At 39.0% G+C, this 17,088-nt stretch overlaps 1 protein-coding gene across 2 annotated transcripts; it reads right to left on the bottom strand.

Moving 5' to 3' along the window:
* Positions 1-232: 232 nt before the first annotated feature.
* On the bottom strand, positions 233-17,046 carry fam135a (family with sequence similarity 135 member A). 2 transcript variants are annotated; one of them, XM_085181741.1, is made up of 21 exons: positions 16,782-17,046; positions 14,755-14,884; positions 12,445-12,524; positions 11,547-11,686; positions 10,462-10,532; positions 10,177-10,350; positions 9,779-9,905; positions 8,657-8,810; positions 8,008-8,085; positions 7,631-7,680; positions 6,994-7,152; positions 6,793-6,866; positions 6,480-6,634; positions 4,386-6,327; positions 4,102-4,262; positions 3,919-4,010; positions 3,720-3,817; positions 3,342-3,493; positions 3,073-3,183; positions 2,854-2,967; positions 233-1,377 (listed from the first exon to the last, which is right to left on the bottom strand). In XM_085181741.1, the coding sequence occupies exons 2-21, from the start codon at positions 14,829-14,831 to the stop codon at positions 1,172-1,174; spliced, it is 4,215 nt and encodes a 1,404-aa protein (XP_085037867.1). In that variant the 5' UTR covers positions 14,832-14,884; positions 16,782-17,046; the 3' UTR covers positions 233-1,171. The 2 variants fall into 2 exon arrangements, with proteins under 2 accessions (XP_085037867.1, XP_085037868.1); XM_085181742.1 differs by lacking the exon at positions 8,008-8,085.
* Positions 17,047-17,088: the final 42 nt, after the last annotated feature.

Genomic DNA, 17,088 nt, shown 5'->3' on the forward strand with positions numbered 1-17,088 from the left:
AATTGCTGGCACTGCATTGAATACGATCAATGAACACAATCGAAAAAGAACAAGTTGCACATAAATGTTAAAATTAAAATAATATGCTACACAAACCTACTCTTAATCAAATTTAGCAGATAAGGATGTATTACTTACTGATTGACATTTCAGAGATTTTGCCTATATGCACCAAATGCTTAGGAGCGACAACGCTCCCAAATCCTGAAATGAACTCCAGAAAAAAAGACAAGTCATAGTATGCATATTTAATGGTACATTATGATAATATATAAACAACTGTCCAAGAAACATTTCTCAGTTTCAACCAACACTTCCAGTTTAAACATAAATAATCACCAAATGATTAACCAAGTGCTTTCGATAAAAGGTTCATATTACCAACACGTGCTTTTCTTGAATCATGATCATTGCTTAAAACCCCGTAATCAAATGTCATGTTGTCGGCAAAGCTTTACGCTCCCAACGCCAGGCTGGGCAAATGTGCAGAATGCTGTAACTGTTAGAGACAGCATAAAGATTTCAACCAAAGCCAAGGCTGAGAAACAACCCTATTTCAAATGCAATCTTTGCCATTAAAAATGATGGAAAATTGTTGATAAAAAAAGTAACTTGTACAAATGACCATTTTCAGTACAAAAGCTTGTAAAATGTAGTTGTGGTGCAAATCAATGCAGTGTCTCTTAAATTTGGTGGAAAAAAAAAATCATTTGCAATGGTGAGGACAGTACGTGCAGAATTGACTTGGGCCAGCTCACCAAAACAGCCATTTCTTTTTTGTAGCAGCTACATTTCCAGTTCAGCATCTAAAATTAACTGAATAACTTGGAGTAAAACAATGTTTTAAGTAAAAACAAAGCACATAAATAACACTGAAAATATAGCATATGAGGGGAAATAATTTAACCACCCCTCCAAAGAAAAAAAAAAAAAAGGAAAAAAAAAAAGGAAGTAGTAGAAAAATAAAAATAACAAGATCCATAACCACTGATTCTAACATCATCAGACAGAAAACACAATTTTCCTTATATGAATGATAATTAAAAAAAGTTATATGCATTTAAAAACAAAGAGATAATCCAGATACTATAATCAGAATAAAATTTAGCTGCGTTGAGGTATACGCTCCACACTCCTCTTGTCCAGCCAAATGTCTGAATCTGTCGCAGTTCTACTGAAAGAACTTGAGGCCCGCAACAAGGAAGAACTTCTCCAGGAAGATCTCAGAGTCGAGGACGGCGATGTGAGCAGCCCGGCCGATAAGGGAGTTGGCTGTGTTGGGCAGGGCGTGAATGACATCATATCGCACTAGATTGCAGTCTTTGTTCTGAAGCACTGGCAGCAGCAAGTTTTCAATCATCTCAGCGTACACAGGACCTGGTGTAAGCAAGACCAAAGAGGTTGGTTATAGTCATTTACTTTTAAAAAGACAGGAGAATCATACACTGCTCAAAAAACCCCCCAAAAAAAACAACCCGGAACTTTTCAGATCACAATGGGAAAAAAATCTTTCTGATATCTATACTGATATGGACCGGGTATTGTGAAAGGATGTCACATTATTCGATGTAAATGAAATCTGGGTTGAGTTCATAGACCCCCTGGAATTTAAACTAAAACAAACAAGCAAAACAAAACAATGCAGCAGGCTAGTCTATTTGCCAGAATTTAATTAGAGCAACTCAAAAATGGTACTCAAGTAGTTTGTATTTCCCAATTATGTTGTTATTCATGTCTGGCAATGTCGAGTCGTGCTCCTATTAAGATGACAGATGATGTCCTGGGGGATGCTCTTCTAAAACTGGACCGGTGCATCCCTGAGCTCTTGGACAGTCTAAGGTGCAACCACGCAGCATCGGACATTCATCCCAGTGGCCTGCTTTAGGTATTTTGTAGGGCTCTGCCAGTGTTCATCCAGTTCCTCTTTGCACAAAGAAACAGATACAAATCCTGCTGATGGATTAAGGACCTTATAAGACCTTGTCCAGCTCTCCAAGAGTAGCCATTTCCTGGAATCTCCTCTATGCTCTCGAGACTGTGTTGGAAGAGACAGCGAACCTTCCGGCAATGGCACATATTGATGTACCTTATAAGAGGATTTGGACTAACATCTGTATCCTCATGCTACCAGGAGTGACACTGACCCTAACCAAATGCAAAAAAAATGGTAGGAGAAAAAAAAGTCAGAAAAGAAGAGGGAAAAAATGTCTCTCCTCATCTTTAAAATTTAAAAACACTCCCTTTTAGGGATTGTGTCATTGTTAGCCCTCTGGGGCACCTGTTAATTTGTTGTCAACACCAAAGCAGCTGAAACTGATTAACAACCCCCCCCCCCCCCCCCTCCTAGTTAGCTGACCAGATCAATATCAATGCCACAGAAGTTTAAGTGACTTGATGCTCTGATTAGAGTGTTCCTTTAATTTTTGAGCAGTGTATAGATTAGCATTAGTTTGCCAACATCAATTAGAAATCATAATTTATTCTTTATTTCTTTATGTACAAAAAAGACAAGTAAAGACATAAAAGGAAAAAGAATGTAAAAAATTCTGAAAATGAGGAAGAAGGGAGAAATCATTTGAGAAAAAAGAAAAAAGAAAAAAGGCAGAGCCAAAAATAGTTTAGTCACCGTCTAAACACACAACCGGAACTGAAGGTCACACATTCGAGGGAAACTACACTACATGGTTGAACAATAAGTGTGCAGTGTAATTGTATGTAAAGTGTATTGCTTGGTGAGTCTGAGCCTTTAAGACTCAGCTTTTCAGGCTTTCTTACTTTTCTTCTGCATTTACCAGACATCTTGAACTTGCAAGTCGCATCAGTGCACATAGCAAGGATCTTGTTTCAACCCACCTGTTTGTTTGTCCTTTAATGCAGTTTTGCACATTTCTATTCGAGCAGAATGATAGGGAACATAGCGATCCTGCAGTGACCCCACTAGCACCACATTCTTGAAAAACTGCAAACCTAGAAAGGTGTATGAGTATAAGGTTTATATATATATATAAATCTGATCTTCCAAATATACAAGCTAAAACACATCTGGTTTATTTTTTTAAAAAAAAAGCTTACCAGATTTCTTGCTGAGCTTATAGAGGAAAGTTTGGCGAGGATCAGAGTGATCACGACATGTCAGCTGCAAGAGTGACCCAGACTTTTTCCACTTCTGCATGAACCAAAGGCCTAAAAACAAAGTTATATTAGTTATTTAACAGGATCCATCACTATGACAAAAGAGACAAAACACACACAAAAAATAAATAAACAGAAAACATCAGCTACCAATAAGCTGACTAAAATATGGAATCTCTGAAAATACAGTCAACTCTTCTGACGTTCACCTGTATTCACCAGAGCAGAGCTGTTGTATAGTGTCCCCAGGTGAGGCCCAGAAAGGGAAAGAAAAGTGTGTAGCTTGTTCAGGTAACATTTAAACCTGGGTCTGGTCAGCACTGAGCGGACTATGAGGTTTCCCAGCGAATGACCGACAAAGCTGCAAAGGATACATCGATAAAAAAAAGAGGAAAAAAAAGAAAAGATGTAAAGACAACAAACAACATTAAAATGGAACAATTTCACTGACATACTTTAACAGCATTAGACATGCTTTTGGAAATCAGTTAACTGAATCACCAACTTAAATCTAAGTTCAATAAAATACAAGCAATTTCTTAATAATTATGTTATGATATTAGATTTGCATTAACACAATGCATTACCTTATCTTTGACACTGTAAGGTTGTATATCTGAATGTACTGGACTATTTCATCCAGGAGTCGGTCTGTCATTGACTCAAAGTCAGCAAAGGTGTCATTCTGCAGATAAAAATAGTATTAAATAAACAAGGCAATGAAAATCTGACAAAAACAAAAAACAAACAAAAAAACATTTTCCAGGTTTATTTTCATATCTATACCTGATTCCTCTCCGACATTAGAAAGTCTATACGAGCACCAGGCAGTCCAAGCTCCAGGTAGGTCTTCACAAGTCTGAGGTCTGCACTGTTACCTGCAGCAATAAAGGGAACAAAATGCATTCATTAATTTTTTAATAAAAAAGCAAACTGATTTCAAAAGTAACTCTCAGAACTTTTTCTTACCGTCCAGGCCATGGACACAGACTATGAGGTGGATGCCTTCTTCACAGCTTTCATCTTCCTCCATGCTGAAATAGGGCACAGTGGATGCCAGCTCAGGGACCTCGCTGTACAAGAAACCAGGAAGCTTTAGCTGCTTCATTTCTTCCTTGGCCTTAATAAACCTACACAAAAAAACCCCCAAAAGCCACAGGTGGATGAATATTCATCTATAACGTGTGAAATTTGACAAGTGTGTGCATGAAGACATTAAGTGATATTTTAAAAAGAAAAAAATGATGACTCACGCTTTCATCTGTGGTGTGGGTGCGCACTCATACCACTGCAAGCTTGAAGAAAGGGAAGTGGCTGAATAGGGAGGTCTTCCGAAGCTATATCCAACACTGCTGGCGGTTATGTTTGAGCAGATCGGAGCTTTTGATAAATCTTTTGTTTCATGGAGGTAGCCAATGCCAAGTTGTTCAAATGAAAGATTTGTCTCTTGAGCAGCTGCATCCCCAACCTGCTCATCATCAGCAACACCATTCACAAAAGCGTAGCCGTCACCTTCCTCATAGTAACCATTCTCTATCATCTCATGCTCCGTCTCATCCTCATCCTCCTCAACCTGTGGTCCTGCCTGAATTCCCAGTGTGATAGCAGATGTTTCTATAGGGCTGATCTCAGACACATCTGTGCTAGAGCATGAGCCGAAGTAGTTCTCAACCATTCCACGTTTTACCAGGTCAGTGCTACTGGTGGTGGCAGAGTTACTGGAGGGGCAGGCTGTATGAGGTTCACTACGGGACTCCTTATATCCAGAGCTGGCTGCTTCCTGTAGTCCCAAGTCAGAAATACATATTAATTTGGGATCTGTTTCCAAATCCAAAGAAGGCTTTCCAAGTTGGGAATCCCCTGTAACAGTGTCAGGTTTGCAGGCAGCATCAGGCCGTCCGCTGATATCTCCAGAAAAGACTAAACTCTGCTCCTGCACCAAGATGCTCGATTTCCTGCCACGGACTTCAGCTCCACTGGAGGCCCTAGAGGAGCCTTCACCTTCATCATCTGAAGGCAAGGAGTTGATGGAAGTGAGAGATGACTGGACTCCACTGACAGCGCTGATACTTTCTGGGTACAGAATTTCTCCAGCCCCTCCAGGCTTCTGCACTGTGCTATGCTGAACAGGTCGTGGTGCAGAACTCTGGAGGGCCCTCTCAGGCTGTGGGGCCGCAGCAACACCTGATTCCCCAACACATACGCCAGCACAGGTGTTTTGTCCTAGAACAAGCTGAGTGGCAAAGGAGCTGGGCTCACTTTCAATGCCTGAGTCTGAGAGGCGAGATGAAGCACTAGGGGCTCCTCCGTCTGTTAGTCGGATACAATCACTCTTTACCTGTACTGAGACTACACAGGACTGGCTGCGCTGCGCTGTCTCTTTACTTGGCCTTTCAAATACAGATTCCACAAAAGACTGTTGTGAGTCACAGAGGTCTGTCTGGGTAATCTCAGGAATATTACTGTTGACTCTTCCTTCAGCCTGACATGGTAGAGCCATTACTTTATCATGTTGGTATGGGTCCTTGTTACTTCCTTCCACCTCATTTTGTTTTAGTCCAGCAGACCATTGTGGCACCTTTTGGCCACTGTGGTCTTGTTTGTCTTTTGGAATCAGTTGGTTACATGTAGCAACAGCCCCAGTACCCGCCTGGGGATTACTCTGAGTGTCCAAGATTGTAGGATTTGTAAAAATACCTTTTTGACAAGCAGCATTAGTTACATTATTGTCCACAACAGCGTCATCAGCACGGTTTCCAGAATGTACTGATGTGACAACAGAGTCGAAAACAGAACTGGCATTAGTCCTTAAATGACTAGTTGTGTCCCCCAGTAAAGTACCTTGTTCCTCAGCTTGCTTAAGGGCAACTTCCCCTTCTTTGTACTTTGAGCTGCTGGCACCATAGGGAGCTTTGAGGTTCTTATAGCCCACCAAAACCACAGAGTCTTTAGAGCCTTGTCTAATCAGCTTCTTAGAGTTTTCAGCCTTTGAATTTTTCTTCAGTTTGACTGACTTGCCTTTGGACTTAGGTGGTGGATCACAGTTGTCAGGCCAGGGGTTATCCACAGGGGCACATCGTGACTCAGGTATTGGGCTGGCTGCTGCACTGAGGTCCTTTGCATTAGGCTTGTCTGTTTTAGCAGAAGCTGAGCCAGTCCTTGTATTGTGCATGCCCAGCCAGGGTCCATCCCGATCTTCAAGATTCAACCAAGTTAAACAAAAAAAAACAAACAAACAAAAAAAAAGCCCAAAAAGGACACAAAACAAAAATATAAATATATTTAAAAATCAGAAACATACCTAATTAAACAAAATAATGACTAAACAACAAAACAATTTTACTGACCTTCAGTGATAGAGTCCAGGTATCTATCCTCAAAGATGATTGGTAGGGAGCTAACATCACCATCCAGGTCAGCACATTCCACTGGAAGTGGAGGCAAAGACAAGAAGTAGCTGGAGCTTTTGACCGCATTAGTCATCTGTTGGTGACTGTGAGCACTGAAGGAGGGAGCAAAAAAAAGAAAAAGAAAAAAAAAAGCAGACAACAACTCAGATAGAGAAAAGTTATAGTATGTCAGGCAAGTAAGTACTGGTCCAGGCCTGATAAAAGGAATGCTACATTTCACAATCAAGACACGCATGCCAACTTGACTTACTGTAACTCCTGATATGCCAGTGCGGATTGTCTTGGATGTTCAAGACAAAAGAAAGCCTCAGCAAACCGCCTTACCTGTAATAACAGTATAAAATAAGAATTCAGTCTATACTGTGGAGGTAAGAGGATTAAAACAGTAAAGATTATCACCACTAGCAGATATCTAGCAAAATGTTTAGTAGGTTTAAAAAGTTGAACTCACTCTTAGTGTATGATGCTCCACAGCTAGTATGGCTGCAACATGCTCCTGCAGGGACACAACCTCTAGGAATTGTCCCCAGAGAGCCATGAGCAGAGAGCAGAGTTGAGCCAGGTTCATATTAACTAGTTCTGCCAGCTCATCAGGTGACTCTGCTTTTTGCTAGAAGTACAAACATACAAGTCAACCAACAGGGGGCTCAAGTTAGCAATAAACTAAAAGCAAGTTTCAAAATGTACAATCACAATATACTCAAAAAGCTCTACAAAACATGCTCTATTATTTTTAATGCAGAGAGGGCACAACTATCTGGGCCGGACTTGAGGGAGCAAACTGCAAAAGACTGGTTATCTGATCTACATAAATATGAAATACTTTCAGTTTCAAATGCTATTCGATCAACTCAGAAGCAACACAATGCTTGCTCACAAATACCACAGACGCAATAGTATCTTAATAATTTGCTGGCACACCTTAAGCTATTTGGTATAATAAAAGATTCCCATCCTACAGCAAATAAAGCTTTCTGTGCAACCCCCCCCCCAAAAAAAAAACAAACAAAAAACAAAAAACAAAACAAAAAACACAAAAAAACAAACAAAAAAAAAACCCACACACAACAGAACTGAACAGGCCTCACCTTGACTTGTTCACATAACTCAGTCAGACGGGCCTCTAAGTCAAGTTGTTCTGAGGAAGCAAATTCAACAAATTATTTAATCATACAGAAATCTTCTGACCTTGTAATCCGACCACATTAAGAAAGTTTTATCAGAGAGCACTCGTTTAAGAAAGTATTTTTAAATGTGTTACGAAACTCTTCGTCCAAAGCCTGGTTATTAAGGTGGAAAGAAAGAATGAGTATACAGAAATTAAAAAGATGACAGAAGCTTATTTTGCTTCTAAAGAGTGGGTTATACAGAGGCCATGGCGTTTTCAACAAGGAGGAAAGTGAAGTGAAAAGAAAAAAGCGGGAAAAAAGCAAGCGGAGTTGAGGTACAGTACTTTGGGACATACCTATGTAGACGTGCCTTTGACTTCGGGGATAGGGTCTTCTGAGTACTCGCTCATAAAGGACTTGCATGCTGGGCTTGGCTAGTAAGATTGCACATATAGTCATGTTTAACCTTTTTCATTATTTTTTCCCCTAGGATGGGTTACTATCTGCCAGTTGTGTGGATTGGGTTTCCCAAGCCATAATTACAACAGTGAGTTGTGTCTGGCTTTAATCTACTGGTTAACAGACTTCCCTACTGGAAGCAAGTGTTGTAAGTATAATGAACTAAGATCATCTGATTAGATCTCTAAAACAACTCAGTAAGCTGCTTGTGCAGTCAATTTAAAGGGCTTAATGTGATAATGTGTAGGGATCATGTGAAATGATATGGCCTCACAATAAACTTGGACATAGCAAACACAAAAGAAAAACAAAACAATGACAGTCCACTGATTGCAAAAACAATGATTAAGAAGCTATAAGTATTATATTTAATTGTGCGTAACTCTGAGAAAAAGTTTTTTCCTCAGAGGCTATAAGTTTAAAAAGTGTGCAAAAATAAATATAAATTCTTATTTAATTAAGTCTTGTATTTAGGGATAATGCATTGCTTTACAGCTTGCAGTAACAACACTGTTGATGCTGATAATAATGCACAATGCTGCATACCTAATTCCATACGATGAGAGGAGGGCAGGTCCTTAGTAATGGAGGTGAAGTAGCCAAAGAGGCCCTGGTAGGCTATTAGGAGATTGGAGCAAAGGTTATGGTGCAGACTGAAGGCATGCTGCAGACACTGGTCAGATACCAAGAATGTCCTGCCCTGAGGAACAAAAATGGGAAAGAAAAGGCTATAAAACATAATAACTCTGTGAACATTCTTATTACCTTGACATTGTAGATAATTTGCTCATTAGCCACTGCCAAAACAGAAACTCTTGGACATAGGGGGGGAAAAATATACATTTGTTGCCTCCATTTCAAGTTTTACTACTCAAAAAAGTGCCCATGAAGAGAATGTAGAGGCACCTGTTTTTTAGGGTTGGTAGAGCATTTGACTGATGTATAACATCCCCACAGAATTATTCTAGAAAGAAAATGATTTAAAAATGCCTCATTACTCTGGTGTTATAGTGCCTCCACAGAGCACTATGAATCATAACAGATTATTCTGAGTTACTTCCAGGCATTTGTTTTCCTTATAATAGTTACTTTACAGTGGCTGCTGTACACCTTGTTGTGAAATGTGTCGATGGGTTGTTATCCCCATGCCGCATATTAGTGGAGTGATGAGGGGAACTGCAAGTGTTCTGTCTGGACGACTCTGGTATAGTTACACTAATGAATCTTAGAAAAGGCTCTAACAGCCCACCTATCTCTTATAACAGATAAATGATTCCTGGGCATATGTAAAAGTAATCTGATACTTTTCCTGTGCCCCATTTATCAACGGTTTGACACGTCTTCAGCATTTTAAAAACAATTTATGCAACACACCGGTCTTCTTGATGTGTAGAGCTGTGAAATTCACCACTGTGTCAACATAATAATCAAAGCCTACATTTTCTTCCTTATAAGAGTATAACTAGGGTTCCACAACATATTGCACAGTGAGTACTAGATTGCAGTCATTTTTTGTTTAACTTAATGCAGTCTTTGTACTATTTGTGGAACAACACAATACGAAAAAAAGGATCGTATTTTTAGATCAACTCTGAGGTTCACAATCATCTACAAATAAAGCAAATATTTCCAGATACATTTGGTTTGCTATAAGACGAGACCACTTACATCTGGTGATACTTGCTTGACATAAGTGCTGCCAAACACGACATTCTCCAGAGGTGGGATGACTGAGTCTTTGCTCTGTGCTGGAGCATTGCGGTTAAGCCATGTAGATTTGACAGGTCGAGGTAAACTAGGAAAAGAGACGCTGAAGTCAAACTCATGCAGTCACCACAAGATTTTAGTAAGCTTTTGACTACTTTATATTTAATTCTAACCCAAAGTCATAAGTTATCTTAACTGCTTCAAACAGACAATCTTGTGGCATGTTTAAAAACAATTTTAAAAAGGCATCATGTTGAAGTTTGCTGCATACAGCAGAGCCAAATGACATCATAAAATCATGTAAGAGCTTCAAGAGCTGTGCTTGAATTGTCAGTAAGGTAAATCACCCCCTGTCTGACCTGATAAGGGGCTGATGTAGTGCCACAAGGGAGGCATGGATGGCTACCGAGATGACAGACAGGTGGAAGTAGTCAAACATGACATTGATGTGTTGGTGGATGCCTCGCTGAAGGCTAAAGTGCAAACGAAGTGTGCGACCACTGATATTTTGTAGAGAGTTTGGATCATCTGGCCTGCAGAAATTATATAATAAAGAACCTTAGAAGTGCCTTATTTGCATAAGAGATGCAAATGTCAAAATTATAAAACATTGTATAATGCACATGAAATATTTCAACACCTACGTGTAATCACCATCTGTGAAATATAAATCCAAGAAGAGCTGGAAATCCATATCATTGAGGGACTCTTCTACCTGAAGAGAATGAAAAACAGTAATTGGTGGTTAAATAGTGAACTTCAAAGCCTGCGTGCAAAAAGCAACATATGTGCCGGGCTGATTTGAAGCTACCAAGATGTTTTTTGTAATTTGATGGTATCAACTCTAATAAGCCTAATACATTTTGAAACCGTTTGTCTGTTTGACCTATGCCCAAGAGCACACCAGGTGTCAAAGCAGTTTCTGCTGTTCTAACAGAATGCACTAAACTCCACATATCTGTTTATTCACTGGAAAAGCAAAGTGGCACAAATAACTTAGAAGCAATTTCAGAGAAGACATTCATTCTGACAGCTGCACTGCTTTGGGTCAGTAAGAAAGAAAAATCACTTTGTCTCCATTTCTGTGATATTCTGCAGACGCATCATGCTCATACTGTACTGCTTTTGGCTGAAGGCAGCATCTAGACTTCCAAATTGTGCTCCTGTGTCTGAAGGAGGAATTACCCAGCATTTCTACCAAAAACATGTTCCACACTAACTCTTTAGATTTTACTTTACAGTTAGGACAATGAGTCTATGATTCCTAATTTGACAAAAATGTTTTTGCCTGTTAAGACGATTTCTTTAATATAAATGCATATTAAATTAACAAGACAAAATTGACAAAATTTGTTAAAAAATTTTATTACAACTTCTTTGCATGTTTGTTGCACATTTATTTTGATTTTCCTCTCTGCAGGGAGGGAAAAAAAGAAGAAAGAAATCTTACTCAACATCCACATTTCAGCTCAGTTTTTTTTCCCTTTCCTGAAACACAGAATAGGGAAGCGCAACTCCAGATGGTAGATGTTTGCATGGAGGACTCGCTCTCAGTTTCATAAACCACAGACACAACAGTATCCAATACACAAAAACAAGAAACCTTTAACGCTGACTATATTTAGCTGTGCAACAGCCGGTCCTGCTTCATGTGACGTATTGGCAAATACACTGTAATAAATAAACGCCTTGTATAAGTAAAAACAACATATTTATTTTCTAAACGTACCCTCTTTTCATCAAGCAGCATCATCACTTTGAAGAGCAGGACATCATTGACAACAACCTCTTCATTTTTATACAGGATCTGGAACGTTTTGCTGCAGATGACGTCATCTTGGACTGATGCAGGAAACGCCAGATCAGAGCCTAGACAAAACTATGATGATTAATTGTGGGTCCATGAAAAATTATCATTAAAGAATTATAACCTATCCTGCCCTAACATTACTATTTCTAAAGATAATAGTGTTTCTATTATTGTTAGAAACACTAACACCATGCATGTAATGGTATCTCTACAAACTACATTGGAAATTATGTGACAAGATATATCTTATGTCTGTAGCTGCAGTGGCAGATTTGGTCCTAACAACAATTTTACAAAATAAAGATAAAACTGAAATCAAAACACCTATCCCCTACTGAGGAGCCTATATGTCTGACACAAATGTTTTATATTAAACAACAGTTACATTTTTTAAGGCAGATAAACAAAACCTTAGATAAACACTGAGAATAAAAATGGTATAACATACACCAAGTCTACCTGACTTTTTAGCAAAAGTTAATCAACATCACCTATACAGTTACAGGTATAAATCGAGCCCCCTGATAAGAAAATTAGCCATGTACTACTTAATGCATATTGCAGGCTACCAAAGCCTTATTTAATGGCTTTAATTAGGAAAAATCTGAGAACAGTCACTGCTTCGGGTTTACCAATATAATTTGCAACCTTTGAATACATATTTTAGTTACTATATCAAATTAGGCAAATGTATTAATAAAATATTGCCTTTTCATGACAGAGACATTACAGACCACATTTTGCTTCCCAATCAATCACACTTTGTCTTTAGTATTCTGCATGATGTTATCATTCATCATCATTTTAAAGAACTTACCTCCTGGGTGAAGTAGACTGGCCTCAACCTTGTGTGGGACACGGGGTGGCACCTTAAGACTGGCACGCAGCTGGTAGAACCTGTAAATACATATAAATCTTTTACGTCTTTCCCCGATAAAGATGACATTTGACAACCTCCCCTGCACCCGACAAGTTTTGATATCCTAGCTGCACAGGCAGAGACCACCTTCATTAACGTCTGATGAACACCCAGACATTTTATTCTATAAGCAGGCCGGAAATATAACAACGACTGCTCAGTTCAGCAAAAACGATTCAGGTTTTTAAACCTTTAAAAGCCCACTAGTAGTAAAGAGCCAAAATGAAGACATCCATGAAAGACAGCTCTACGTGCTTGGTGAACATTATTAGACACGCTGTAAAAGGGGAACAAACCGCACAGGTTAGCTACAAGTGTTTCAACTTGTAAAAGGACACTTCACCTCTAATAAATGAATAATGAGCACTTTCTTTTGCAGTCACTCATGTAGTAAACCTAAGCTCTTAAAGCACTGATGAGTCAAGAGCTTTGGGCAGGAGTTTTATCTCAGCACTGGGACATATCATTACAGTGCTGTTATAAAAAATAATTTCCAGATGTTAAAGATCAAAACTGCAGCTTAAAAAACACAAGTCACTTTTCTTCCTTCCTTATGCTTCCATTAAACGTTGCACAGTGCTGGACGTCTACAAAGAGAAAAGAATGTCTGCATGGGGTGTATTATTCCAAACTGGCAGGATGACGGAAACTTTGGACACCATCCTGCCCAGAGCCACGAGGAATTGTATTAGGGACCAGGAAGTAACAGCTCAAGTCAAAGGGGAAAGTTGGACTGAAGCTTCCAAATGAAGTCAATAAAAGCCAGTAAGTGGTTTATTTAGAGCAATATGTGCTATGCTGCTAAGTGAGCTCAGCCCATAAAAATGATAAATGTATCTCTTAAATCTGACATGATGACCTCAAGCTCTGCCTTTACATTACTACTTAGATCCAGTCTGGCACATACATAGTATGCTGTAGTTAAAACAATATATTTAACCAAAAATATACAATCACCAATTTCTAGAGACACCAAATATTGGTATTTTAATAAATACATTAAAATACTTTGGGGATATTATGAATAAGAGGGCTCATCTAATGCACCACCATCCTGACATAACTTAAAACTGGGAAAACACTGGACACAAAGCTTGACAAAGCTACGTCCTAATTCAGAGCAAGCAGCGGCTTAGTCACACGAGTAAAAATAGGACAGCAACCCCCTTGAATGCCCCCCCAAAAAAGTGGCCGCCTGGTTATTGATTCTTTTCCACTCCACATTTTGTGCCAGATTAATAAGTAACATATGTTACTGAAATACTCATAGTATAATCACTTATACTGTGACTTTGCATAACTGTAAAATGTTAAAATTGTAATAATATCATATTGTGGGGTGATTCCCAGCTCTAATTAATTTGGTTTCTAAAATTATCACCAAATACAGCCAAGTAGCCAACCTGTGCCAGATCAAATGTTATTCTGCTGTACCACAGTCAGCTATCTTTTACAAAATTTAAGCACATTTGCAAAAATCTGTTTTGCAAATGTGCAAATCTGTTTTTGTTTATTCAAGTTATGTTTGATTGTTATTCACAGCATGCTATATTTAGGCATCCTAAAGCATCAATGCTCATGCTTCAATTAACGGTAGATCATTTAACTATTTTAACACGCCAGCGGCAATATGATAATCAAGATGCAAATTCAAATTTAATGAGTCAGAAAAGAGGAACTCCTCCACATCTGTATTCACATGGTATACTTCACTGCATGACTTCAAAAGTTACTAAACTTCTTTACTGAGTACTTTTTACAAACTGTAAAAATTACAATTTAAATACATTTACAGTATGATCTTTATCTCCATTATCACTGTGGTGTAATAACAACAATTATCAAAACAAAGAAGTAGATTTACATATCTGAAAAAGTATAGTCAAGTACTGATTTGCATATTCTGTACTGTCTGTACAAGAGCATTTGTGAGTGCCCTGAAGGTCTGAACAACATTGCCAAGTGTCCTACATTGGCTGGAACACTCAGAGAACACTTCCTGATCCTCTCTAATGCAAACTGCAAGACAAAGCTTGTTCGGGTTTCTTCAAAAACATTCCAGCACAGTTGAACAATATTTAGCATAACACATTGTAAAAGTACATAAATATATTCTGGGGAAATCCATGTCATGTATAAAATCCCTCTTAGACTCATGCTAGGAAGAAAACATGGAATTACTTTTCCAAACACTCAGACAAAACTCACCCTCTCTGGAACAGGTCCACATTGTAAAACTTGTGGAGCTCCACAGAGAATTCCACTGTGGCCTGGACTTCAGTCATCTTGGTCTCTACAGGCAGAGGTGCCTTACATCATCTGGGATACACCTGTAGGCCTGCAGGCAAAAGTAATCAAATTAGTCATTTCAGTTCCAGCAATCAGGTTATTGCAAAACCTTAACACTTGAAAATACAGTATTTAAACTGAGTTAAACTGAATGAGAACTTCTAAAAAGCTGTAAAACGACTCACCTAGGTTTACAAAAAGAAACCCAAGGTAAAATCAGTTAAAAGAAAACATCACCAGCAGTCACAAGAGTGAGTTTAAGAATATATAACAGTTGGGTTCATTTAGAGAAGTTATTAGGGCATAAGGTCTAAATTTGGCACACGAGGCATGCTGTCCTCTGGGCCTAATTAGTTAACAGCCCATAACAATTATAGAATTGATATGACAGGATAAGAGAAAATACTATTAATAACATTGCACAAAATAGCCCTGAAATACAATATTACCAAATGGTAGTGTTAGAAATACACACAGACATACTTTAGACCTTATTTAAGACAAGGGTGTATAGTATTTCTGGCCGTAGCTGAGACAAAATAAAGCTGGCAAAAACAATCATGCAGACGCTTGCTAAATTAGTCATATATTAAATTAATAAATCATCCACTGCGAGATATAATAGCTGTTCATGCCAGTGAAAAGAAATGAGCTACAAAAGACCACCATGAACTTGATCGGGTTAACACAGATGCCTGACAAGATCCAAGGTTAATATCCCTTTCTGAATTCTGTTGCTTTAAAAACACAAAACAACAACAAAAAAAACCTCCTGCAAATTAAGTGGGCACAACACAGAGGACATACAAGGACACCGTCAGGTAAATTTGCCTTTGTGGTCATGTTTGTTTTGGGTATCAATTCCCTTTGCAAGCCTAGCATAAATACTTTATGGTCACCCTGAGTTTGCAAGTCAACTGATTAACTAGTTTGTATGAATCGAGCAGCCAAATGCAATTCATACCAGACTAAATTAGATCAAATCAGTGACTGCAGCTTTTGTTAAGCTTTTGGTAACTAAGCTGCAAGACCTATAATAATGTGATGGAAAACTTGACATCGTTACCCTGTCAAACAGTTCCCCGCTGTGTAAATGTTTCAGTACACTTTGATAACATTATGGATTTATGATGCACTGAAAGTTTGGTATTGGGATTGTAGCAGCAACTGGTCTATCAGGTTTAGTCTTTAGACAAAAGCCCATCTCCGACAAGGTATGTAAGCAAAGGTTATATACGTGGAGAATACAAAAGATTAAGTAAGGCGTTGACCGAAATCCTGAAGCATTGCTGTCAATACACCAAACAACCTGCCAGTGCGAGCTGTATCCACTGAAACGTTTGTTCAAACGTAACAATAACACAAAACTGTCACTTTTAGAACAAAAAACACACTACCAAAACAAAATTACATATTTCCCCGACCAACAACCCGACGATTGGTGATAAGACGATGTCTCCGGCACTTAAGAAAATGTAAGACACCTCAGGGAAAGTAAAATCTAAACATCTAGTTCTGTTAAAATATACATGACAAGGCCTTAAGACGTCGGTCGGCTCGATGGTTTCTTCTAGAGTCAACAGCTAAAACCCCAAACCAATACAGACAAGGAAATAAACAGCTGTTTAAGTTGTAACTTAGCTTTAAGATTTAGATGCTATAACTAGGAGTGAGGCAGCAAAGGTCTCTAGCTGAAGGGTAGAATCTTTGCAAGGATTTCATTTCGGTTGCAGGTGGGAAGCTAACAAAACATATTTTCCCCCAAAAGGATCAGAAAATGTTAGGGAAAAAATCGGCAAAGACAATACACTTTAACAGACCACCCCCCTGAAAACAGTCTCCCTTGACAGTGCCTTCGCTAACGGTAACACTTAGCAGCGCTAGCCACCCACTGAACAGTTGCCACCGGGTAACATTAGCTGCGCAGTCAAGCTAACGCTACTCACCATTTCGCTGGGAAGCTAACATTAGCCGGCTAACCAACGTTAGCTCAAATTTCAGTCCTCTCGCCGTCCTCTCACAGTGAAGTGCGGACAGAAAACAATGCCCCCCTGACTGGTTCTCCTCCCGGCCTGGTCAGCTTGATAGAAAAATTGGCGTTAGAATGTTACACAGCGTCACTCCTCCATGTAGTTATGTCTGTGAGCAGTGTTTGCTAAGCAGGGAGCTAACTGTGCTCAATCTGAAGAGCTGACAGCAGACGCTGCTCTAGCTGTACGCCTCTCAACTGCGCGTAGCTGCACATACCGGAGA

Source organism: Neolamprologus multifasciatus, chromosome 13, assembly GCF_963576455.1.
Source record: "Neolamprologus multifasciatus chromosome 13, fNeoMul1.2, whole genome shotgun sequence".
Classification (NCBI taxonomy): Eukaryota; Metazoa; Chordata; class Actinopteri; order Cichliformes; family Cichlidae; genus Neolamprologus; species Neolamprologus multifasciatus.